We start from the raw sequence: 27,695 nt of genomic DNA on the forward strand, positions 1-27,695 counted from the left end.
CACTCAACGCTTTCTGGATAAGAAGACACAGACAAAAAATATAGGTCAGGCATTGGACCAATCCATCTCAAACTACGTCTGGCAGTGCCGTGACTCTCCCACATGCCCCGCCATCTCCCACGCCATCTGAGAGCGAGTCCTAGAGAATATGGCCACGGGAAGAACAGCAGGCTCGCTGCCCAGGCAGCTGGGTGCATGATAATGTCAATATAGTAATAATAATAGAAAAAAAGTAAACACTTTTGATAAAACGAATGGAAAGATTGAGGACCAGCATGGATTATTATCAAAAATTTGAGCACTTAGCAGAAAGCATCCTTCTTTAAACTCCACAAATGTAACTTGGCAGGCATTTCTCCACTTCTCTGACTGGCGCTTTTCAGAAAACTTCAGGGAGCTCCAATCCTCCCCTATTGTTCGAGCTCACACCACTCTCCCCTCTGCTGTTTGGCTTTATATTCTCAGTGGGTACACGTCCCATGCCGACGGCTGAAGGATTTGTAGTTTTTAGTGATGAAGCCGGAATCTTATTTTTAGCTCTGGCCTTCCTTGAAATTTGTATCCCCAGTCCTGGACGCATCCAATCTATCTATTCATAGACATCCCAGAGAAGTCTCAAAACAATATTCCAAACATGGGACCCTTATCCCAGCCCAAATCAGATGGTCCTTTCAATGCGACCTTCAAGTCACCCAAACTCAGATCGTAAACTCCTGGCTGCTCATTCCGTTCGCATAACAGAAACTTCTTTATGGATAGAAGCTGCCAGGTCAGATCTACAGCCCCATCTCAAAGTGATTTTCTTATGTTTTTATTTTTTTAATGTTTTAAAATTTTATTTTTTAAAGTTGTTCACAATAATTTGTTACATTTAGTATTCTGACACCAATCCCACCACCATTATACCTACCCACCACCATAGTTCGAATGTTTTCATCCCGACCCCCAAACCCTGCCCCCAAAGCAGGATCTAAATAATTTCTTCTGTCTTTCTTGTTATGAATAATCTGCTAAAATTGATTTCAAAAAACATCCTTAGAGGAAAGTGTGTAAAGATTGTTGTATCTTATACAAGCCAGTAAGCCCTTGTATAAGAGATTACCAACATAAAAAATCTCTATGGCATATCATTCCATATTGCTCTCTTTTGAGAGCTTTATTTGGTCCTGGCCCTTAATGAGCTTAGATGACATCAGAGATAGTTCCTAGGTGTGACAACCAGGCTACCAGAAGCACAGGGTGACGGACGGAGGTCACCCATTCCTGACTCCATGGAATCCTGGAGATTTCAGTCACAAGTCCCATACACCTGGGTTTTTCAACAGATTCACTTATGGATGAGGCTGTCCAACCCTGTGGATTAGCTGTTAATAGAGTGAAAGGATGGGAGAGCCTGGGAGGTGGAGCTGGCAGGATTCCATGGCCCAGGAGAACTCTTTAAGTCTTTGGTGTAGAGAAGGCAAAAGAAGCTAGGAAGTCAAGGCTGATCATCTAGAAAACTTTCTAGATGGTAGTACTGAGAGTGCAGTCATTAATGGGAGGGAAATGTGGGGGAACAGTAACACCTACAAAATGAAAGGAGCAGGAATCAGGAGGAGCTACAAGAATCTCAGGTGTTTTGGGTGATTCGTTTTCAGGGATGTGCAGTTCCTCGAGGATGAGGCACATGAAGGACAAAAGCCAGGGGCCTGGCCAAGATTTCCAGATTCAGAGGAAGAGAACAGGATATTACGTGCCTGCTCCAAGGATCGACTCTTCCTAGAAATCTTCACTCCGTGCCTCCCACGTCTCCAATCCACTTCTGCCATTGTTCCCGGAGTTACCTTGTTCCAAGAAGGATGAGCAATTCCTCTCCTGGCAATAATGAGCATCGTTTGGGCACGTCATCAAATACAACTTCAACCTGGCCTTAGAGCCTCAGAAAACCGAGTTTTTCTACGAAGTCTATTCTTGTATCCTGCAATCACACTGAACTCGATGCCCCACCCTGCTCAGTAGTTGGTCAAATACGGCCTCTCCAGTTTGTCACATCTAAGAACTTTGCAGCATGAGCTAACAGAACTGCTTTATGTTAGTCGAATGAATCATTAAAACCATAATTCCAAATTAGAGTCTCGCCATCACTGCTGGATCTAACTCAGTGGAAATTTGAGGGATCCGGTTCAAGACAAAAGTGAGGCTTTCGTTACCTCAGCTATGCTCTACTGTGGCCATACTGAAAGCAACGGAAATAAATTAGGTAGATCCTGTGATGATTTCAAAAGGCCAAAGGGCTATAAGAGCTTTGTTCTCTGACAAAGTGCAATGCCAGGTGTTTTAGGATCAATTTCAAGGGATCTGAAACTCTATTTTTTGCTATTTCCTTTCTAAAAAAATATTTGTTCTGATTAATTTCCATCAATCTTTTTTTATGGAGTATCTGAAATATGTCTCAAATCCCAGATGAATAAATGAATATTTGCTGAATACTGATTTAATAAAATGTCAACATAATTAAATACCTTAAATTTCAAATTATTGTGGTTTTTGTGTGTGTTACAGAGTGATTCGATTTTATAGCTTGGAAAAATCTAAATACTCGCAACAATTCCCTTCCTGGCTTTTGAAATTAGGGAGAAGACAGAAGTGAGACGCTGAAAACTGAACCAATGGAGGGGTTATGAAAGGTGTGGCTTTTCGAATTCTTAATAAAAATTACGGAAGCACAGAAGCTAGATATTTATGAAATACCACCACCTTTAACATTCCTAAATGCCATCCCTCATAACAAGGAATCCACCCTCTCTGCCTAACAGAGATGGGCTATAGTGTTCATCACCAGCTCACACACAAGAAAGGATGCTGGGATCAAACTCATCACACAATTTACACATTTTGCAGACTGCAATTTATATCCTAAGAATCCACACCAAAACCTGACCCTTACATTCATCAGCAACACACGATATCCAAAGAAATGCTAGGAAATGCCAGCCTGGAGGGCTGATCTGCTGGCTAGCCAGCTAAGGACACCCACTGAAGTATCATAACAAGCCAACATCAGGAGATGCTACTTCTTCGCTAATTAAGACTAAAAACACGGCCGCCAAAGCAGACAGAGGCACTTGTGAAAGGTCAGGGTCCTAGGACTTGAGTGGAATTGGGCTAAACACCAAACAGTCTGATGCCCAAGTCTGCTCCTGGTCCCATTTGTGACAGTTTCCACCCTTCCAACATGTATCTTCTGTGGAAAGAGGGACAACACACCACAGGTGATACGTCTTGCATGGGGAGGTGAGACGGAGTACGGGCAAGAAGGTTTGCATCCGGTGAGGGGTGCTGGCTGAGTGATGAGAGGGACCGAAACATTTGATTTATGCTCCAGGGATTCTGAAAGGTCACAATGAAGGCTGGGAGCTTTCCCAGCAGAGAAACGACACCAGGGCAGGAGAATGCAGGGCACATTTGTCAGCATGGCAGTAATTGGACTGAAGGAGCGTGGGACATGGAGAGGGCAGCGGGCACAAAGGCAAGAAAGCTCGGGAGTGGTGCCACGTGGCACAAAGCCTTTCATTCCAAGCTGGGAAAATGAAAGACAGACTTGCAGCGCGGGAGTGAGGCACGGGGATGGGTAACCGACTTCATAGAGATTGAGTTTAAAAGGAGAAAGACCAGCCACACATTTCAAGGTAAAGAATGTACAACATTGGGGCTGGAGCGATAGCACAGCGGGGAGGGCGTTTGCTTTGCATGCGGCTGACCCGGGTTTGATTCCCAGCATCCCATATGGTCCCCTGAGCATCACTTGGAGTAATTCCTGAGTGCAGAGCCAGGACTAACCCCTGTGCATCGCCAGGTGTAACCCAAATATTGAAAATAAAATAATGCACAACATTGAGGATCATTAGTAATATTCGTGATGAGTCATAATGTTTTCCCTGCAGACAGAGTCTGTCTCCTTGCATGGGAAAGCTGGACCCAGTTTGATGAGGACCAGTTGATCTGCGCTGATGTAACTCATGGCCAGTTGAGTGTTGCTCCTAATATTTACTAAACTAAACAACCTCTTCCATTCCTGGAGTGAGCAGATGCCATTGGGCTACACTAGCACATGACAGGGATTAATGGAGACGTTACTGGCGCCCGCTCGAGCAAATCGATGAGCAACGGATTGACAAGTGATACAAACAAACTTTCAGGCCCACGGGTGGGGAAAAATGACAAGATCCTGTGGCTCTCTCAGAGTGTTTTGGATACTCTGATCGAAAACCCCTGATGACTGTAGAGAGATGATCTCCTTTCAGCATAAAATCAAAAATAAAGTCGGCCGGCAGTCTAACTGAAATGCTGGTGATCTGAATGTTCCACTGAGGATACACATTCATTTGGAAGGGGGGGGCAGACGGGACAGTTTGGGGCCACATCCAGCATGACTGGGGACAATTCCCAGTAGTGCTCAGGGGAGCCACGTGGTACCCCAGATCAAACCCCAGTCTCCCACGTGCAAAGCATGCACTCAGCCCTCTGAGCTCTACCCAGCTTAGGAAATATCTCAGACTTGCCATGTAGCTCTGGAAGCATGTTTTTTGCAACACTGTGAACAAACCTTGTTGGTCATGGTGAATAAACAAAATGATACTTTTAGATTTATTTTGTAACCAGCAAGTAAGCTCTGGGAATGTGTCAAACTCTTGGTTCAAGGTTGTTTAGGTTTTTGTTTTTTGAGGGTTTTTTTTCTTTTGGCATCACAGTCCAATTTTTAGGAAAAAAAATCTAACATCTTTCCCCAAATATCATTACACTTTGGCTCATAAGAGATAAGTTCAGGTAAGTGGCATGCTGCTAAGTGTTTAATAACTTGTTCTCTAGGGGAAAAGTGCTGCTTTATAGCATTTGTCAATTCCTGTGGTGTAAATGCTCCCTCCTTGGCAGATTTCAAGCTCCGGACTCGATAAGGCTGAGCTGGAAGGAGCCGTCGCAGTGGGTCCTCGCGAGCCAGCAGGCCACTGACCACAGCTCTGATAAGCTACTTGAGCAAAGCAGTTGGAATCATATTGCAGTTCTGAATTTCTCGCTTACAGCCTCAGGTATGAAAAATGCATTTTTTCCCTAACTCAATCTAATTTTCTCCCTTGAGCATCTACCCTGTCTTATGTTAAAAAAAAAAATCAATCTAATCATTTCCGAGGAACTCGGTCCAGTTCAAGGCTTTCTCAGTCAATCCGGGCTTAGATTTCCATCACCATCAGCTTCCAGGAGCGCGCAGGGATCGTGCCCGCCTTCCTCTTTCCTCCAGTGGAGAGGGGGCCCGGTGCCAGAGCTTCCCCCTTAAGTGGCCTCTGGACGGGCATTCTCTGCTCCGCAGGGCGTGAGGGGCTGCAGGTGAGTCCGGAAGAGCCTCACGTGACTCTGGATAACAACAGGCTGATCGGCTCCCTCCAGCCGGGCGCGATGCTGCCCGCCCACGTGGCTGCTTCCGTCACTCCTTAACCACTGCTGTCATCCCTGATGGATCCGGTACAGCCCCAGGCCGTGGGATTGATGCTCGCCGGGTCCCAGTGAGGCTGTGGGGTGACTGCTTATGGGATCTCACTGAAGCCATGGGACTGACTTTATGGGGTCTCAGTGAGGCCCATGGGATGGCGCTTATGGGGTCTCAGTGAGGCCGGGGCCTCCTCACTTCTGCAACACGCGCAGGTTTCTTCCCAGAACCTCTCTGGAGTTGCTGGGATCTCCTCTCCATGCATCCACTCCCCCTCCAAGACCGTTTTCACATTCCGCTCCGTGTGTGTGTGTGTGTGTGTGTGTGTGTGTGTGTGTGTGTGTGTGTGAACCAAGCATCCCCCAAAGCTCCCTATGAGGGGGTTCCCAGAAGGACAGGCCTGGGGCAAAGGAGTCCTCGCATCTGCTTGCTCACTTCTTTGATTCTTTATTCCTAGCCACCCCCGGCTGTGCTCAGGGCTTACTCCTGGCTCTGTGCTCAAGGATCATTCCTGGCTGACTCCAAGGTCCACATGGGGTTGCTGGGGGTGGAACCCAGGGTGGCTGCTTGTGGGGTAAGCACCGCTTCTGCCCGCTGTACTCTGGTTCCACCCTACTTGCTCACCCCTCACCGTCTTTCTCCTTCCCAGATTCCCCTGCTCCTTCAGCCTCTTCCATCTCTCTCATTCAAATCATTTACAATTTAGACCTAAAAAGTAGCTGCTGGACTTTGTCCCTGTGATGGACAGGGATTTCCATGCTCCTCGCATTGGGTGGCTGATTTCTACAAGCTGGAAGAGGAGGCAAAGGACATATGAGTGTGTGGAGGTGGGCGGAGAGGGAGGAAGGGGTCAGATTGCACACCTCTCCTTGCCTCATTCAGAATGTAGAAACAGTCTCCAAAGAAACGATTTTTATAACCATGAAAGGATTCTGGCTAATCTTTCCAACAGTTAGCAGGCACCCTACTGCATAAACAAGCTACTTCCCACAGCTGTGTAGAAGCCCATGGAAAGAACTCTAGCCCTTCACACTTCCGGTGACCTCGGTACGGTCAGACTCTATAGAAAAGTGTTACTGACCCACAACCCTTCTCTTTGAATACAGCTTCTGGTATGCCCTGGGTGCTGCCTTGGACAAGATCCACTGTGTTTTCCAAACATGGTGTAATGCAGAGTCACCAAGGCCAATCCTACAGAAAATTTGGTATTTTGTTTCCTACGGGAATGAGGGGGCTTGTGACCTGAAAATCAAGGAAGCGCTTTCGGTGGTTTTCATTGTCGCAATATTTGATTGGGATTCTCTCATAAACATTGCCTCCTCTCCAACCAGAGCAATAAAAATAATAGCTTGTGCCAGTGTCTTTGGATAGAAAATTTTGCAACTGGCAAAGGCTAATTTGTCATCCAAACAAAATATAAACAATAAAATGGAGGTTTGCTAAGAGGAAATGTTATTTGGTGGCATTTGTGGTTCTACCTGTCATTCATTAGGAAGGCTCATCATATACAAAGCAACGCTAATTGCTTTTTATTATTTGTAGCGTTCTGGTATTCTCTATTTGCTGAAATCTCATTTCCCTAGTTTTCTTTAGCTTTATAACATATTTGAAGAGAGTATTTTAAGCCTTTGTTTAGTAAGTTCAATGCCTTTGTTTTGTCTATGGAGTATTTTTATAGATGCTTGTATGCAGTCATCACAGTCAGTTCATATTTTATACCAAAATAATAGTTTTTTCCCTTCTAATTACCCTGAATTCTTGTTTCTTACTTTTTAATGTCACTTATAGTTTTCATAAAAAATCAAAATTTAAATTTATTATTACAGGTAAATGTCACATAATTAAATATTAGAAGGAAATCAAACACTTATGTAAATTATGTCTCAACAAACAATGGATGATCATTATTAATAACTTAAATGTATAAGTAAATTTAGCACTGCACACACACAATATTGCCATAATAATCTAATTAGTAAATCTCTGAAAAGTAGATATCATCATTACCCCCACCCTGTTTTTGGTTTGGGGGTCACATCAGGGGTGCTCCAGGTTTATTTCTGGCTAGTCTGGGGATCATACCTATGGGTTTTGGGGAGACCATATGTGGTGCCATGGATTTTGAACCAGGGTTAGCAGCATGCAAGGCAAGCACCTTAATTCCTGTTTTATCTTTTGGCTTTCCATCATTCTTATTTTTTTTACTTTCAAAATGGTCCAGAATACTAAATTCTTTTCCTAGTGTCATGCATAAAGCAATTAAGTGTAAGGTTTATATCCTGAGAATTCTAAAGACATACTCTATTTTCACGGAGGGATAATTGACATATAACATTTCAGTTGGGTTTATGATGTGTGATGTAATGTTACAACCCAAGGATTTGATATTTGCATATACTGTTATATGTAACCTAGTGAACATTCGCCATCATCCATAGTACAATTTGCTTCCCGTGACAGAACTTTTAAGATCTACTCTCTTAGAAATTTTCAAATGTTCAGAGCAGAATCATTTATATAGTCACATACTATGCGGTCCACTCCCAGGATTGCACAATTGACAGCCCCCCTAGACCACCCCACCCATTTATTTATGCTTCCATGCATCAAAGAGCTCTTTGTGTATCTGTACGAATAATTAGCACAGAATTAGTTCAGCATTTATGTCTTTTACTTGTTAGGATTTTAGATTTGTAGAATAAATATGAGTAATAGCATACCAATTAAGCTAAGAGAAATTACACTCTGGTGGGAAATGGTTGAAAATTCATAAGATATCTAACAGTTAAATATGTGAAAATTTTGAGCATGTTTCTTATTCCATTTCCTTCACAATAAGCCAAATTATCTGATAAACACTGCAGACCATCAGTCATACTTTAGACAGCACATCCATATGTACAATTGGGCAGGGCTCAAAATCTTATGCAGGCAGGGAAAAAAAGCTCAAAACCATACTTTAAAATGTATTTTTATTGAGGCAAGCCTCCAAATTGCATGTCCAGAGATGGGCCTATTTAAAATAACAAAGAACAGCATTTGATTTCAGAGCCATGAAAACAAACCAAAAGGAGAGGGACCGTCAACTATGAATACACAGAATGACCATCTTCAGGAGGAGGGGGAGGGGAAGGAGAGAGAGATTAAAGATGAACCTCGGAGCCTTAAGTCATGGTCATCAAATACAAGCGCCAGGAAGGAGAAGAGAAAAATAATGACAAACTGAAGGTGATTTGGAGGAAATATGTTGACCTTAGTGATATGTTCAACTTCTGCAGTCAAGGAGATGTTCTAGCAGGCAGCTGGAAAATTCCAGCAGGCAGCTGAAGAGGCGAGAAGGAAGCCTGCTTGCTGTCTTTCTCCTCGAGCACAAATGTGAGCACAGAGTCTGCACAGGGCTCCTCCAGAGACGCTGGCAGATGACCAGCTCGTCAGGAAGGGCAAGCGCAATGCCAAGGTCAAGGATGAAGCTTTAGTAAAACCCACATAAATATTCTCCTCTTGGCCTGGAGCCTCTGATCCTCCTTTTCATTTTCACACAGATATTTTTATGCAGTCTAGGAAGTCGGTCATATTTTATATGACCAATTATACTGTCAATTTTCCATGTCTGCTTTTATCTCCTATTGTTAATTCCATTATGTGTCCGTTCTTAAAGGGGAGAGCAGATCAAAAGATAGGAAGGAAAATAATAAATAACACTCAAATCACTCCAAAGTGATTTGAGCTGAACCTTCTGTGGAAATGATGAATTTTTAAAGATCTCGATGATTCCCCCTGGGGTGGGCAGGTGAGTGTTGGGGCGAAACAATTGCTACGGAGTCTGGTTTGGGGAGAAACAAAGAAAAGTCCTTATAAAAGCGCCAAGTGTGGCGGTCTCGGGCCGGGGCCGATACCAGCTCACTCTTCGCCGAGATTCGGCCTGGGTGGCCGCACTTTCGTGCAGCCGCTTTGCTGCTGACCAACCAAGATCCGGAGGCCAGCTAGACTACTTTTGGACCCAGCAAGTACTTGCAGCCATGTCTCTAGACTGTGAACTAAGCCATAGCCCCACGCTGGCCAAGGAGGGGAAATATCCTTCTTTCTCGGATATTTTTTTCCCTTTTTGGGGAGAAGTGGCATGGCGTCTGCCATATTATGAGGACTACTAAGCAGGTACGAACTTGGTGGTGTGGGAAGGAGGAAAAAAAATGTGTTATGAACTTGAAACAGCAGGACGCTTGGGCAGTCTCGGGCCGGGGCCGATACCGGCTCGCGATCCGCCAAGATTTGACACAGGTGGCCATGCTTTTGTGCGGCCGCTTTGCTGCTGACTGACCAAGATCTGGAGGCCAGCTAGACTACTTTTGGTCCCAGCAAGTGCTTGCAGCCATGTCTCTATATTGTGAACTAAGCCACTGCCCCATGCTTCCCCAGGAAGGGGAATGATGCAATTTCTAACATAAATCTCCCTGGACTTAATTAGTAAAATACTAAAATACAGAAATCTTAAACCACGCGGCTGCTACTGTGGCCATGTGACTGCATATTTCTTCATTCTCAGCAATGGAAAACTAATTATCAAATGCTTCCTTGTCAGTAGGGCTGTTTTTTTTGGGGGGTGGGGGAAACTCCAACAACAATACAGAGTTTTGTGTTGAAATATGGAATGTAATCAAGGTAAAGAGAAAATAAAGTGAAAATTATCAGTTACGCAGGCAGGGGTGGGGGGTGGGGGTGGGAGGTATACTGAGGTTTTTGGTGGTGGAATATGGGCACTGGTGAAGGGACAGGTGTTTGAGCATTGTGTAACTGAGACATAAGCCTGAGAACTTTGTAACTTTCCAGATGGTGATTCAATTAAAAAAAATTTTTTTTTTAAAAAGCGCCAAGTGTTTCAAATTTTGTTTCTTATGGAACTGCCTCATAAAAGAATTTCTGGTACAACTCAGGGGAATTCATTTAGGAAACGAGACTGTAAGTTACAGATTGAGTCTAAGTAGAAGACTGACAGACATAGAGACAGACAGACAGGCAGGCAGGTGGACGGGTGATGTACTATGTCATGTTACAAGATGGCAGATGGGCCATCATCATCTCCCACTCCCGTTCCCAGCTCGCTCGCCCCTGTCCCCGCTATCTTAACAACAATACTAAGGCAGCAATCTCAGGACAGTCCCTCCCTCCCCAGGTCCCACCAGAGACACTAGCAACCAGAGACACTCCCCACCGCCCCACCCCCACCAGTAGAACTCCAAGTTGGGTCCCAAATCATGTCAACTAGTCCTAGAACTGGGCTCCAAAACCTCCCAGTTGCAGTGGGGAGCATTTCGACCTATCCCAGAGGTGGGCTGGTGACCAGTGAGAGGTCCACCTCCAAACCTCTCTCTACTCTGGGGGCCTGTGTCCACTGTTCAGCAGCCGTGTGCCCACTCAGAGCCGTGTCTGCCCACTAGAGCCCTACACGCAGACCTACCTAATGTGATTCCTTTGTGATGGCTCTGTAATCCAGCTCCAGCCCCGCTTAGAGCTGGGATGCCCGCAAGAGCAGGAGGCTGGCAGGCATAGTCCAGGGGCACTGATCTTAGCTGTGGACCCCTCAAGCAGCCTGTGAATTGTTTCAGTGGATGCCAGCCTGGCTGCCTCTGCAGAAACAGCCATGCAGACCAACCCAGAGAGCAGAGGAGGAAGCAAACCCGATGACGCTGACCCCCCCAGGCTAAAGAAATGGAGAGCGACAGGCCAACACAGGTAGCAATGAAGCCAAACTCGGAATGGTTTGAGTTTCACATTCCTGAGCAGCCTTTTAGGACCAGATCAGAGAGCCCCATCCTGAAGATAAAATGCGTTTATCCATCAGCTCTCATTCCCTACTGGTCAAAGTTCAGCCCCACAGGTAGGCAGTAGACATCACGAGTCCACCATAGCACTGAACGTGCCCAGGGTTCAGTTCCCTGAGAGTGAGTTAGTGCTCAGGACCAAAAAAAAAAAAAAAAAAAAAGGCACAGGTAAGTAAGTGGAACAGCCCAATATAAGACGCTGCTGAGCGTGAGGCTGCCAGGGCTGGAGAAACGGGTGGGACCAGGAGGACACCTTCAGCATCTCCTGAAGGTCAGGACAGAACAGCACCTCTGCCCACCACAATTGTCTGTGAGACGCTCGCTCTGCTGCTCCCCCTCACCCAGAGCTCTGTTCTCCCTGGGGGTGATGCTCTGACCCCCGAGACATCCTGACAGGAAAGCCCCCGGCCCCAGCTTCCTGAGACTCCTCGGCGGCGTGGCCCAGCATGCTTCCAGCTCACGTGGAGACTCCTGGGAGAGGCGCTTCCTCATTCAGAGGCAGAGGCCAACTCCCTTCACACACGGACGCTAATATTTTGTTTGGAGTATTTTGCATTTATATTCATGAGAGTGGCTTTTAATTTCCCTTTCTTGTTCGTCCTTGACAGGGTTGGACTCAAGGTTATGCTGGCCTCATAGCATGAGTTGGGGAGAATTTTGACCTTTTTCCCCCCTGTTTTCTGGAAGAGATTATGAAAATTGGAATTGTATTTTCCTTATAAGGAAAATTCATGTTTGGGAGGAATTTACATTTAAAGGAATTTTAACCTTAGTTTTTCTCTGCTGGAGTATGTGAATTAAAGATTTTACTATCTTTACCAAAAAAAAAAAAGGGAAACTTTTTATTTTGTTTTCTTTCTTGGCTATAATTTTTAGATTGTGTCTTAAAAATATTTTTCAACTAATTTTAATTTTCACAGTATTAGCAGGAAGTTCATTAAAATATCCTGGTTATATTTTTGTCTTACAGATTGTTTTGCATCTCATTAGCATTCTCTTTCCTTCTTATTTTGTGTTTAATCTGATTTTTTTCTGATTTCTTAAGAAATTGAAAAAGCAAGCAATGGTTCATTCATTAATATTTAGCCTTCCTTCTTTTAAAATATGTGTAATTAAGGCTATCAATTTGGTCTAAGCTGCATCTCACAATTATGACCTAAAGTATTTTGTTATCACTGAGTTAAAATGTTCTCTAATTTCCACTGAGATTTCTTGTTGAGAAGTGTATTAATTAAATTCCACACCTTTCTAGATTTTTAAGTATTTTTTAATTATTGATTTCCAGCTTAATTCAACTGTACCCAGGGTACTTACTTTGTGTGATTTAAATCCTTGGAGATTTGTTCCAATAATTTTGATGACCCAGAATAAATTTGAATAAATATTTTACATATAATGGATAAGACTGTGTATTCTATAGATATTGGAGGCAGTTTTAGAAGCTACAAATTATGTGAGTACATGTTTATATATGTGTTACGTACACAACAACTCACATATTTTGTCAATTTTAACTGCCATAAGGCAGTTGATCTTCCTCTCTCCCCACCTGCCCGTATCCAGGAAAGGTTGTTCTGCAGGACAGAGGGACAGTGAGGGGCTGTCTGCAGCACCCCAAAGGAGGGGCTCTCTACAGGAGTCCTTGCTCATGGGCTTGCCAGGCTCCAAAACAGTAAGAAAAAGACATCAGCTAGGCCACCAGTGGATACTACAGCAGCCCCCACTAAGGAAAACTTGAGTGTTTCTATATTAATCATCCCACCGGCCCCCCACCAGACTCAGCTCCTGAGTGGGCAAAGTCTTCAGAAGTAATTTCATCAGCAATATTTCCTAGGGATTTGGGTGAGCTGTGGGATGTTTGATTTCCCCCCTTTCCTTACACTGCTTTTTTCCAGCCCCTGACAGTATTCTCCCGGGAGTGACCCCAAAACCATGGACACACCTAAAAACCCAGAACCGGGCTTCTGGAAGACACTCACTCTATATTCTAGGCACATCCCTGGGAGAGTTTCCTACTCAGCCCTGCAGGGGGAAAAAAGAAAAAATATATATACATACATATATATATATATATGTGTGTGTGTGTATATATATGTATGTATGTATGTATGTATATATTTGTACAAAGAAATGAGAGTGATTAGTGATGATTACAATTTTTAGCAGATTTTAATTGACCAAATTGTATCCATTTCAGGGGATCCCTTTCCAAGCTGAGTTCCTATGGTTTGTAACTGAAGCTGCCTTCTAGGCCGGGAACACTCTGCCTTTTCCCTTTGGGGGCGACTCAGAAGGACACGCCGTCTTCCATTACTCCTCACCTTCCTGTTGAAAAGCCACAGCTTCACTCACGTGCTCTGAAAGTTTATGTAGGAGGCGAGGGAAAGGAGAAAACATGGCTTTATCACAAAGTCAAAGGGGAAGTGTCTTTAGAGATAGAACTCAGTGAGACTCAAATTCAACCACGTACTTCAATAGGGTTGGGTCGGCTGCATCCAAGAAGAACATCTTCCGTCCCTCTCGGACAGCCCGGCAAGCTACCGAGAGTATCCTGCCCACACAGCAGAGCCTGGCAAGCTACCCCTGGCATATTCGATATGCCAGAAACAGTAATAAGTCTCACAATGGAGACGTTACTGGTGCCTGCTCGAGCAAATCGATGAGCAACGGGATGACGGTGACAGTGACTTCAATAGGGAGACAAAGGGAGAGTATCATTTCCCCAAGGCTACCCACAATTTTGTAGTCTTGTTTTCATGACTCTGAAACTAGCATTTTTAATCACCATCAATGATCAGATTGATTTATGAGCGCAGAAGATGGGATGCCCAGGGCAGGTCAGGGTAAGGATGGAGGTCCTGAAGCAAGCAAGCAAGCCTAGAAGGAAGAGCCGGCTGCACGCGGTCAGGGGGACAATCATTTCTCGTGTTAAATCAAATGAATCGATTGAAGAATAGAAGTGATTCTATATTAATCCCCAAAGTGACAACAGCCTCTCCTGTGCTTTAATGGATAGAGGATACGGACAGATCAAGAAATCAGGTGTAAATCTTCACTCATTTTTATTTCACCTTCCCAAGGCCAGGACACGCACTATCATCTCTAAGCACAAGTGACACACCACTGACCATAAAATTGATCTGGAACCTCATTTTCCCAACCTTCATCAAAATGTTAATCTCTTAGTGAGCTTGTTTTTAACTTCAAAAGCCCATTGCCAAAAAAACATAAAAAGGGCTTAAATAAAACTATCGGATCACCTTAGTTCACAGACTCTGGGGACATCTGAGAATGTTTTATCATTACTTCAAGCCAATGATGAACAGATAAAACACAACCATAATTCCGCGACCCTACTTTGCTTTATAATTAACTGGCAATAAATCGACTCTGGCTACCAGAGTTATGTTGATGCCGGAACGCCCTGAGATTACCTTTGCATAAATTACCGTCTATATTTGGTCCTGCGAGGGATGCTACAAGACAAGCAAATGGCAAGGAACCACTTTGAAAACTGGCTCACAATCTTTGGGGTCTGTGCTTGTGTCACACTCTTGTGGCCACACATTCATGCCATGTATAAAAATAAAAAGAAAGGACGCGCAGGCAGCGAGGCAGTCGAAGGAAGGAAGAAGGCCAAACTGGTTGCTCGATCGGTTTATATCATGTCCATCTCCATTCTCCTCTGATTCTCCTCCTGCTTCTTTCTCCCCCATCCTACTTCATTCTCTCTCTCTCTGCCTCTCTCCCGGCTCTCGGTCTCTCTCTCGATCTGTGGATCTGGCCCCCGTGGATCTGGCCCCCATGGATCTCGCCCTGTGGATCTAGCCCCGAACCCACTCTTACAGCCTAGTTAAATCTTCCCAGCATGAGGGGGTTGGGGCATACACATAGGTGTGGTCAGCAATAGGGTAAGGTTCTTTTCCCTCAGGGGATGCTTCTCCTAGGACTTAATTCTCTTTCAGCAGGAGGATCCACCCAAGGGCAGAGTCCCATGAATGTGTTTCTCTTCTCCTCAGCCAGCAAACATATAAGAATTCATAATATTAATCATTTTGTATGGACACAATAAGAGATGCATTAAAGCTTATATAATTGCTCTCCTGGGGCCATCTCAATCTCAGACTACAGTGCTCAGGCCAGATCAGTCTTTCCTATCCCTAGCAGGGTCCCAGTCTCATAATTACTATTGGATCATGACAGCATTTGTCTATGATCAAGCTCTTAACTTATAGTTAAGAATTAGGCACTTTGGCCAGGCCCATCTCGATGCCAGGGTAGCACATAACTCACCGCTTGCCCTGGATCCTTCCCGTCCCACGTCGGGGACCCTACTTTGGGGTGCTAGGAACTGAGGGCAACTGAGGCTTAAGTGGAGAAAGCAGATGCCCAGAAGGGAATAATATTCGAGGCCAATTAAGTCTTAAGTTATAAAAACATAATATCGTCTTCTTGTGTCTATACAAAAAGAACATAGCTTTAAAGTAAATTATTCAAAAGGCATAAAGAGGAGAGAAAGGCAATGTTATAATATTCAGTGTCCTAGAAAGTTCTGACCTTACCAATTAACAGAGTTTGATTAAGGGAGGAGCAGATAAACTGATAGAAATGGTTACAGATAAACAAAGGAATGGGAGTGACTTGGGAGCACTTTGATGGGTGTGACTGATAAACCTAAGCTCCTAGGGCAAGGGGAGCAAGGACGAACCAAAATCAGGCCTAACATATTTAGAGCTATATTCCAACAGTGCCACAATCATTGACAGTGGGGCCGATGCCACTGCAGTGTGACCCCCTCAACACTGCTGAGAAACTAGGGAACTTGAGCACAGAGGCTCAAGACCTTTCCCACCCTCTGATGTGACGAAGAGGCATTTAAGCCAGGAATGGATCCCTGGGATGTTGAATGCCAAAGTGCTGGTTCTTCATCTCAAATGGTGTCACTGCTCTGTCAAGAGAACTAAAGAGAGAAACAGGTAGGCGAGGGGAGGTGAAATGTGTCAGGTTGGTCTTTTGTGATTTTTTTGTGACACTAGCAGATCCCGTGGGATCCCACTGGGTTTCGAGGCTTCCCATTCCATGTTAAGAACTGTACATCTGAGGGGCCTCTGACAAAGATGGTGAGATCACAGCATCCTCACCATAGAAAATTCTGGATGCCTCACAGTCAGGCTCGCTCTCTGCCACCTTTCCAGTCCAGGAGACCTTGCCCACACATTTCAGACCCACACTCACCATGCCAAACACACTCCTCTTTTCCTGATGAGTTCAGTCCTGTGCCAAACTCATCTCTTACCCTTTTTCCTCACCAAGTGTTGGTTATTAAGTATATCAATGTCCCCATTTTAAAATGCAATAATTATACCAAATTTTATGCACTATGTTTAACAGCAGGGGGGAAAAACCACCTATCTGTCCTCTTAAGCACTGACACACATCATGCATACCTAGGGAATTTATCTCTGGGATTTTAATTTAAGCATAAGAGTTTTATGCGAACAAGCCCAGTGATTTAGGGCAGTGAGAATCGCCAAATACTTCTGTGTAGAATGTTATAATTATTCTCACAAGAATGAGAGAATCCAGGAGAGGGGGTTGTTCTGTCAATTAATCCAACTGCTAATTTCTCTACAGATAAATGCCCGATTTTGACAGCAAAGTCTTACAGGCAGGGAAAAAGCATTGCTTTGCAAGAATTTGGAGTGAAAGGGCTTAGCTATGGTTAAATAGGGACAGACAACAGAAAAATAGAGACACTAGGAGAAATATTACAAATATTCAACTTCTTCACAGCATACAAAATATTTTCCTTACAGAACAGAGACCATTCAGGATCTGTTGGTGCTGGATGCAATCTGCTCTAAAGTTAGGCATGTGTAGAAATAGGCTTGCATGCACACACGTCTTCTCTTTGCTCGGTACTATGAATTTATTTACTGCTGCTTATTATGAACTGACAGTAATGATCCTGACATATGAACACCAAGAGGCACCGAGACTGTCATAAACCCATGGGAAGCATCCCAAAGAAGCTAAGTTGTAGGCAGCAGAGAGTGGCATAAGGGCCTCAGTATAAGCTGGTATGCAAAAGGCAAGATCAGAGAAGGACCTGGCTATAGAGAGACTCCCTGGACGTTCAACTAAGCAGAGGTCCTGACAGCTCACTTCCAAAAGGTGGCGTGCATTTGAGCCCCGGATGGAGCTGGTTCAGAGACTCCTTGTGTACTGGACATGAAGATGTCTCAGATCAGAACCATTGGGTGCCACCACTCCTCGGGAGAGGGCTTTCCCCGGGCTCTCTGGCCCTTCCCTGCTGTTTGTCACGGAGCCTTTCTCCATCTCAAGTGGTCTTTGAGGTTATTGATTTGTTTTGTTTTGTTTGGGGCCACACCCTGAAGTGTTCAAGGGCTCAAGTGGTAGGATTCCTCCCTGCCCCTTTTACTGCTAATTGAACTGAATGCTTGTATGGCTGTGATCTGCACTTCTCCACTAAAAACCGTCAATAAAATTGTAATTACGGGCAATCGTCTTGAGTCATAAGGCAAAAACTTGTATTTCGAGGTGGAAGTTGCACTCTTGGGCTCTGAATCTCATATTATGTTATTGTACCTGTATGCACAATTCTATCTGCTTTCAATAGCCCATTTACCAAGGATGGGAAAATAAAATCTTTCATTCGGATTCTCTCCCAATCTCAGGAACAGTTCTACATCTACAGATCCCTTATAGTTGGTCCTCAGAATACTCCTGGACGAACCTCTTTCACCTCCACACTACCGAGAGGGAACGTTTCCACCGCCTGTTTTATGATCAAAACTTCACTGACTCGGAATTAGTGGGACTCAAGTAAAAGCAGGGAGAGATTCCATGCCTTTATGGAGGCATCAGCAGTGATTGGTTTTTGTTTGTGTTGTTCACAGCCAAGTTTGGATTAGATTTCTCCGAGTTATGGAACTGCTCAGGTTTGAATTGAGATGCAGTTTCCCCACGTGCAGGAGAATCACTGAGGCAACAGCACTTCGGCTTCGCTTCCCAAGGCAGTGGGAACAGAATCATCCTCATACATGGGTTAGGGGAACAGAATTTCTGCTCGCACAGAAATTGGAGGCCAGATGCCCCTGACCCAGGTGTCAGCTGGCTTACGCCCTCTCTGTTCCTCTGGAGGGGAACCCTTCCTTGTCTCCATGAGGTTCTGGCCGGGAGTGGCCATTCAGCGTTGATCTGACTTGGTCCATAGCTACATCATCTCAACATCTGCTGCCTCCTTCCCAGGCCTTCTGCCTCTCTTTCCCTCTCCTAGTCTCATTCTCTTCAGGAGGACTTACCTGGAGGCCACCTGATTACACCAGGACCTCACATAAGCCCAATCTGTCTGCAAAACTATTCCCAGGAAGCGGGGTTAAAACTTGAAGGTCTCCTTTGGAAAGATGCATTAAGTGGCATTACTTCACGTAAGTGGCAAAATTATCACTGTCACTGTCATCCTGTTGCTCATCGATTTGCTCGAGAGGGCACCAGTAACGTCTCCACTGTGAGACTTACTGTTACTGTTTTTGGCATATCGAATATGCCAAGGGTAGCTTGCTAGGCTCTGTCATGGGGGTAAAATAGCTTTCCGGGCTCTCCCAGAGGGACGGAGGAATCGAACCCGGGTCGGCCGCGTGCAAAGCGAATGCCCTACCTGCTGCACTATTGCTCCAGCCCACATATATTTAAAAAGTGTCATTCTTCTTTCCTACCAGTAGAAAATGAATGATTATCTTTAATTACACCTTTTCCTGCTCTCCTACCCCTACTCCGGAGGCCCCTGCGACCCCAATTCTTAACTCACAGACAGAAGTGAGTGGGCTGTTGAACTTGATCCTTCCCTCATGCCTAGAACATCTACCTTTGGGTTTTCAGATCCCCTGGGGAAGAGGTCATCCTGTGTTCCTCTGATACCAGGAGACCTCTATTTACTGCTTTCATTTATTGACTACAAGGAAAGTTGCAATGCTAAGAATGATAGAAGGCCTTTAATAAATCACTCAGAACCTGATGTCCCTTTGTATACGTTTGAAGTAATTAATAGGGGGGAAAAAAGAAAAACTAAAAGAAAAAAAAAGAAAAAAAAACGTAATCAAGTAGGTTGACAAGCAGCAAAAGATAATTAAAATGATCCTGTTTTGTTTCTCTATTCCATTAACATGCAAATTAGATTCATGAAGTTTGATACTGTGTTTCACCAAGAGCCATAGAAACGAATTAAGAATGAAAATGAGTTCCATTGATGGAGATTCCTAATGAGCATAGAAAAATTGATGAAAAATATTATTTGATCCAATTAATAACATATTTTGGGTGACTTGTGGAGCCCCTACAAATGAAATCCAGACACATTTTAAACTAAGATTTGTATCTCTTTGCTCTGTTTGGGGCTTACCAAACAGTGCTCAGGGGCTACTCCTGACTTGAGCATTCAGAGGCTGTGCCTGATTGTGCCCAGGGACCAGTGGTGCCAGAGACTCATATGCCACCAGCCCCCCACACACTCAGCATGCCCTCCAGCCCGCTGAGCTCTCTCCCGCCCTGAATTTTCTCTCTCTGAATGAGCCAAATCCTATGAAAGCTTTATTACCAAAACGGAGCGGAGTAAATGCTAAACTCTGCCTTGCTTTGAAAAGGCGCACAAAGTGAAGACAAAGTGAGACACGTGTGGCACCTGACCTAACAGCCTCTGCAGGCCACCCACAGGTTGACCCTTGCCTGGACCTGAAAACAGATCTGAAGTCAGAGAGAGGCAGAGTGGCCAGTGATGCCCAGTCAGTGGCAGATTAGAGCAACACAGGGGCACTGTCTACAGAGACACAGGCACGGGCCCCAGAGGTCAGCACTTCCGGTCTGACTCTTCACTAAGGTACTTAGGTGAGTCAGAAATGCACGGACATGACAAATGCACATAAATGCAAATAATTGCCTCAAAGAAAATAAAGGTACCATTTTAAAACTAATTTCTATGTGAAATCAAGCCAGAGGGTTAGATATCTGTGATGTGTACCAAATGGCCAAAATCCAGACAGACAGACACATCTGCACACAACATCTATATGTTCCACCCAATGCTCATGTGCTCAAACAGTCAACAGCAGATCCGAGAAGAGTATCAAAGAGAAAAAAAAAATTAAAGGTTGTGGCAGAAAAATGGCATGAAGGAAGGGGGATGCAAATGAGTGGAACCCAGTCTCAATAAGATCTAATATCAGTGTCATTCTTTTATGGTGGTTAAAAATATTTTTGTGTGTGACGGCTGCCGTGGCCCCTTTTGGTCAACTGTAGGGCACATGGTTATTGCCTTGGAAGAGGATGAAAAGGGACCTCAAGGAGGCTCTGTCTCTGAATGCAGCTTTTTTCATTCTCTCTTATTTCCATTGTGAGTCATCGTTTAATTATCTGCACTTTCCTTTAAACATTATTCAAGCAATCAAACACAAGTTACCTAAGAGAGAGTCAACAATATGAATCGCACATCCCTGAAGGAGCTGAGAGCTTTATTAAGTTCCCCTTCCTCAGCAGGAGAAAGAATCATGTCATCCACACTGAGAATTAAACAAACGAAGGGATTATTATTTCTAAATAATGCTCATCTTTTAAAGTTACTCTTTCATGCAAACTTTCTTATGTAACAGGAAACAGAGGGCCAATTAAATATCCATGACTACCATTTAAAATAATTATATACTATTGTAAAAATAAGTATATTTTTAAAGAAATTTAAGGTCACCAGAAAGAAGAAATTGAATTCGTTGGATGCCAAGTGATAGTATCAGATTTTTTTTTGGGGGGGGGAAACGAGGGAGTGTTGGGGGCTACACTTGACTGTGCTCAGGGCTTCCTCTTGGTTCTTCACCCAGGGATCACTCCTGGAAAGGTTTGGAGGACCACATGGGATGGTGGGGATCTAACCTGGGTGGGCCACATGCAAGGCAAACATCCTCCCTGCTGCGCTCCTGCTCTGGCCCTTGGTAAAAGGTTTGAAAAGAAGACACGTCCTCCTGCCACTCCAGAACCAATTCTACAGATCACATACACCCTGGGATCACTTATTTAGCAATTTGCTTCTGCTTACAATATATCACTTAGGATTTTATCCAAGGCAAGTGGGTCATTAGGAAGAATCTGTCTAAGCCCATCGGAAGGTAGGAAGCCAGCTCTTACCATCTCTTCTGTTTAGCCTGGCAAATCCTGGGCCATGGCTGCTGGAGAGCTCGGAAGAACCGCTGAAGGACGCCTGAGGCAAGGCAGACACGAGGGGCTCATCACAACCATCTGGCAAGAGAAAAACAAAACACAGCATCCAGGTCAGTATCTCCCTGACGGTCCTCCAGGGTGCAGTGGGTAAACAAACCAGGACTAGGGAGATGGCACCGGGAGTGGAGCATCTGCGAGACCCCCAGTTCGATCCATGGCACTGCTGGGGTGGCCCCAATTGCGCACGCGCACACACGCACGCACACGCACACACACATATGCACGCATGCACACACGCATATGCAAGAGGCACACAGACATACACACAAAAACCAGTCAAAAAATTTTAACCAAAAATGCTAGGTTCTCTCTGAGTAGGCCAATTGCTTTTGCGCAATTGTCTATTGACGGTCTAGTAAGTTCAACAAGAAAGGAAGAAAACAAAATTAAAAGACTGTAGAATATGAAAATGGAGAAGGGAAACTTCCTAGAAATGATATTTGCAGTAGAAAATATTTACTTAACAAAGCAAACAAGGGTATACTTGCACAAGAAACCAAAATATACTTAATTGGCATACCGAATTTGTAAGTAAATTTATGTACTGAGGAATGCACAAACTTAACCATATCAAAACTAAGAGTGTATGGTTACCCACCGACCCCCCCCATTTTTTTAAATCATAAAATGTAGAGAAAGCAAGTGTAGAAAGTATACAGTTTACATTCCAGCTTGAGGAAAATGAAAATTAAGAAAAAGGCAAACCATCTTTAAATCAATTAGAAAACACACGGAAACAAAAAGGAACAAAAAGAAAAGAACAGAGGGCCTGGAGCAATAGCCCAGCGGGTAGGGCGTCTGCCCTGCACGCGGTGGACCTGGGTTCGATTCCCAGCACCCCATATGGTCCCCTGAGCACCGCCAGGGGTAATTTCTGAGTGCAGAGCCAGAAGTAACCCCTGTGCATTGCCGGGTGTGACCCAAAAAGAAAAAAAAAGAAAAGAAAAGAAAGGAAAAGAAAAGGAAAGAGAAGAGGGGGGAGGGGGTGGGGAGGGGAAGGAAGACCAGCAAGTTCACATAGTTTCCTACCTATGTAATTCTGTTTAAATATGATTTCTAGGACCATCTCTATGAAGAGCCACTGGTCTCAGGAAACTTGTTTCCTATCTAAGGATGCTGGAAAAAAAACTAGATCGTCATGTGTAAGCAAAAAGGTGGGCAGTGCCATTCTAGAGAACCTCAGGTACGTGGAAAAGGAGCCACAAAATTTCTAGCAGCATCCATCACAGCAAAACCATCTTAACAATCCAAACATCAAAAGACAGATCAATAAGCCACAGGACTTTTTGAAATTAACAAACAGCTGCAGAAGCTATACCATATACACACCAATTTTTTTAAAAGGAAATAAAGTCAAGTTATATGAGACTATACTATACGTTAATAACTTTGAAAAATGAAAGGCAATATAAGGTTTAGGGACACGTACAGTTATTGCGGGGTGCAACAGGCAGTGTGCGGGGGATCATGGGCTGCATGTGAAATATACACTCTAACTTGGGAATCATCTCCACAGCCCCACATGTAATTATTTCTAAAGTCTTTTTTAAAACATAGAAATGAAAAGCATAGTATTGAGGATAGCATTTACATCTGGAGAAAGGCATGTGTGCACATCCATGCACAGAAGTCCAAGTACATATCAATATGTACATAAACACAACAATAGGCACAAATATACAATAGTCCATCAGCCATCCATTTGTGTATATCACATATGAAATGGGAGTTAAAACACTTAAAAAGAGAGAAAGGACAAATAGCTTAAGCCTCGTTAGCCTCATATCATCACCATGATATTCATACACTCATTTTATTCAGCTACTTATTTGTATTTTATTTTATTTTAATTATTAAGTTGTTGGCACTTCACTCTAATCAGAAAAAATTTTTTCTCATATTTAGGAAACACACTGGTAATTAAAAATCACAGAGTTTCTGTCCCAAGTTTTTAATTAACAACAAGTAATTTCAATTAAATTAATCAAGAATTATCTAGGTTCATCTGAAACGTGATGGTTTATTCTGCTTGATCACATTTGTTTTTACAGTGTCTAGCAGTCTTGCTGCTTAAATATTAGATGACAGTATTTTTCTGTCGTCCTGCTATGTGAAATGTGTTTCTCTCTAAAGCTCAATGTTTAAGGATAAGAGCTAAGGAAAACTTACCAACTTAATGCCTTTCACGAGAACTTGCCTACGATGGCATTTTATTTTTCAGAATAGACTCATTTTCATTTAAACCTCACTCTCTTTTCCTTCACCCTTCAATTTTTTTAGCTAACTCTTAAGACAGACTTGATGGCTGGCCCACGGTTCCTGCATGTCTATTGATTGGCTTAAGTACTGACATTGCCAACCGAGTTGTAATTCAAGTGTTAAGGAGTGCAGGCTTAAAAAGCCGTACAACCCACGGCCTATTGAAGGAAACTCTGGTAATGCCCAATGACAAGTGACAACCAAAATGTTTTAGTACACTGCAGTATGATGAGCTCATGCTTGCGCACACCAATGAGAGCCCTGTCTACATGGGATAGAGGAGGGGTGTGGGTGTGGGTGTTCGCATGTGTGACTGGAAGCCTCATCAACATGCAGGTGTTAACTGTGACACAAAAGGATGTTTAACTGCAATTCACCAACAATTATGCAGACTCAGATCGACGTTTCAAATGTAAAATGCTCTAGAGCAGTTGCTCTAGAGGATATATATTTATTGCTCATTTGTTTTTGCCACTATAAACTGAGAATCAATATGGTTCTATTTTTAGCTTGCAAGAAACAGGATTCAAAGAAGAGAAGGGGTGTTTAGTCCTTTTGACAGGAGAGGGACATGTGAGGTAGGAACTGGATCCTGAAGGGGCAGAGAGGGCATGGTTCTAGAAAATTCTGGTTCTAGAAAGTACTACATGTCCTGAGGGGTGGCTACATGGAAATTTTCTACCACCAGTACAACTATTTCCCCCACAATCTCTTGTTCTTTTTATTTAGCAATAAAGTATTTTAAAACTCCTCCTATAAAACATATGACTGAAATAAATTCAGTGATCAATGGTAAGAACCATGAGTACATCTCAGGTGGCTGGTTACTGATCTCTGCCTCCCATGACTTTGCTTGGCTCATGGCAGGAACGTGATACTCACAAAATGAGCTGGGGTCCCATAGCTGGAAGCCTGCTTCATGAGCGGCAGGGAGAAGGCAGATGGAATAGAGAAGGGATCACTAAGAAAATGATGGCTGGAGGAATCAGTCGGGATGGGAGATGTGTGCCAAAAGTAGAAAATGGACCAAACATGATGACCTCTCAGTGTCTGTGTTGCAATCCATAATGCCCAAAAGTAGAGAGAGAGTATGGGGAATATCGTCTGCCATGGAGGCAGGGGGAGGGCGGGAAAGGGGGAGGTATACCGGGGATATTGGTGGTGGGGAATGTGCACTGATGGAGGGATGGGTGTTTGTTCACTGTGTGATTGTAACCCAAACATGAAAGCTTGTAACTATCTCACAGTGATTCAATAAAATTAAAAAAAAATTTTTTTAATGAGCTGGGGTCTGGAGTTCAGGTTTGGAGAGTAGAAATTTCATCAGACACCATAGGGACATGAATAAGATCCCTCCTGAGAAACCGTATGCTCCAATTTCAGCTTTGCCAAGTGATTTGTTCGTTACCAATTTGCTCTTCAATAATCTTGACACCAAGGGAGGTGGGTCTCCGTGATAATGAGCCTGGAGTAAAAGGAACATTGCCCTCCAAACCTTAATAAAAATGGACTTCTCCAAACCTTAATAAAAATGGACTTCTAGGTTAAGTCCTCATCCCCTGCACATTTAATTCTAGAAAAACAGTTTTCTGTGACCGTACTAGCCCAAGCAGCACAGGCCAAGACCCCAACAAGGGACAATGTTCTCCCCAGGGCTCATTTAGTAGCATCTAGAGACACCCTGGCCATCACAACAAAGGGCACTGCTGAAATTTAGTGAGTAGCGGTCAGAGGTGCTACTAAACATTCTACAGTTGCAGGGGGTAAACATACCATGGCAAAGAAATTTTGATTCCAAATGTCAAACAGGGCAGCAGTTGAGAAAACCAATCCTGGACTTCAATAAAAGAACCCAGTGAACCAGCCTCCTGAACTATTTTTCAACTAGAACTCTCAACTGCCTCTGAATTTCAATGATTAGGAGATTAAGTGACAACTTTTCAAAGTATGTCATCTTCATTGAGAGCCCATAAGTATGTAGGAATTTAAGTAGCAAGGTGCTTATTGAGTCTGAAGACAAAATTGTATTATTTTCTAATTGAATACTATGTTAGATGATCAAACCATTTGGTTCCTTCACCAAGAACATATACATATGTATATAAATAAAACAGATACTTATATTGCATGTGGAAAATACATACACATTGTAATTATTACACATATGCACAAGTATAGCACAGTAGGGTTTGATTCTTTTGTCCCTCTTGGAGAGCTCAGCAAGTTACCGAGAGTATCCTGCCCGCATGGCAGAGCCTGGCAAGCTACCTGTGGCGTATTCGATATTCCAAAAACAGTAACAAGAAGTCTCACAATGGAGACATTACTGGTGGCCGCTCGAGCAAATCAACGAGCAACAAGATGACAGTGACAGTGAAACAGTGATGCATGTACACATATATAAAGTATATTCATTTTATATATATACTCACTATATAGATAGCATTTGTACCTATGTCACATGTGTATGATATATATTAAAATTGTAATTTTATATAATATGCACAATGGCATGTGTCACAATTCATATGTGTCTGCATAAATACATATGCATATGAATATCATAATGTATAGTTTGCACATGCATAATGTATACATAAGCTGACCAAGTATATGTAAGAATATTTATACAGGCAACACTGAGCTTATCATCAAACCACAGCTGTGTGGCACATACTGACTGTTGAATATCCTTATTTATAAACAAATTTATATATTACACACACAGAATATATGAATGTGTTAATACATTGTGTTGACATACATGCATAAATATAATTTGCACTCATACATGAAATATAAACTAGACATGCATAACCATTTATATGCACATTTACACATGCATAATTGTGTGGAATACAAGTTTTCACATGTGTAAATATTTTCCTAATATCACATATACTATTATACATGTATATTTGCATTTGTAAAGATGCCACGCCACGGCAGCAAGGGCGGGTGACCTGGCTCGCACCCCTTCCCCGCAGCCCTGCTTCCCGCCCACTTCCAAGGACAGTGTCACAACTTGTAGGGCAGTCCACGACTTCCAGGCCACCTCGTCCCCTGAATTAGGGGTGTCCAGAGGAGAAATAGGCTTCCGGACCCCGAAAACCCCCACACCTAGTGTCTGCACAGAGGCACCTGCATCTGCCGGGGGTAAATGCATCCACAGGCCTCTTAGCAAGGGGTCTCCATCTGCAGGGCTGCCCCTGGAGAGGAGGGGTGCAGGGGTACCCCGCAATGCAAGTCTCCATGGTGCATGCTGGGCCATGGTGGCAGTCCCTGCACAAATGGGCTTTGCCAGGTCAAAGGGGTGGGCACCAAGTCAGCACCAGAGAACCCTGGCCCTGTGGGGTGAAACAGTATGTTGGGGTCATTGGGTCTCACTTTTGTTTATTTGTTTGGGAGCCACTCTCAGCAGTGCTGGGGCTTCCTCCTAGCTCTGCGATCAGGGATCACTCCAGGCAGGTCCGGGGGACCATATGGGGTGTCAGGGATGGAACCGGGTTAGCTGCATGTAAAGCGGGCACCCTACCTGCTATGTATCTCTAGCTCCTGGGTTGGTCTTATTTATTTTTTTTAAACCTACTAAACAGACATGAACAGAATCCTCACGGCTTTATATATTATCAACTTTATACTACATTTTAAACTGTTTTCACAGACATTAGAATTGACACACACACACACACACACACACACACACACACTTTAGAACTGATATCTCAGGAAAGTCCCTATTTACTTTTCACAGAGCAGAGAGAAACATCACAATCATTTCAAACAAGCAATGATCCACCAGACCTCTGGCAAATTGTGTACTGGGGGAAACTCAGTCTCCTACAAATAAAGGTATAAGCTGTGTTGAA

At 43.7% G+C, this 27,695-nt stretch overlaps 1 protein-coding gene across 2 annotated transcripts in view; it reads right to left on the minus strand.

Annotated features, from left to right (window-relative positions):
* Nucleotides 1-27,695, minus strand: part of CNTNAP4 (contactin associated protein family member 4) — a 277,745-nt gene that overhangs the window by 213,532 nt on the left and 36,518 nt on the right. For both annotated transcript variants that reach the window (XM_004600513.2, XM_055145181.1), the window contains exon 2: nt 21,475-21,585. In XM_004600513.2, coding sequence (XP_004600570.2) covers nt 21,475-21,585 — 111 coding nt within the window. The remainder of the gene's footprint in view (nt 1-21,474; nt 21,586-27,695) is intronic.

This window comes from Sorex araneus, chromosome 8 (assembly GCF_027595985.1).
Source record: "Sorex araneus isolate mSorAra2 chromosome 8, mSorAra2.pri, whole genome shotgun sequence".
Classification (NCBI taxonomy): Eukaryota; Metazoa; Chordata; class Mammalia; order Eulipotyphla; family Soricidae; genus Sorex; species Sorex araneus.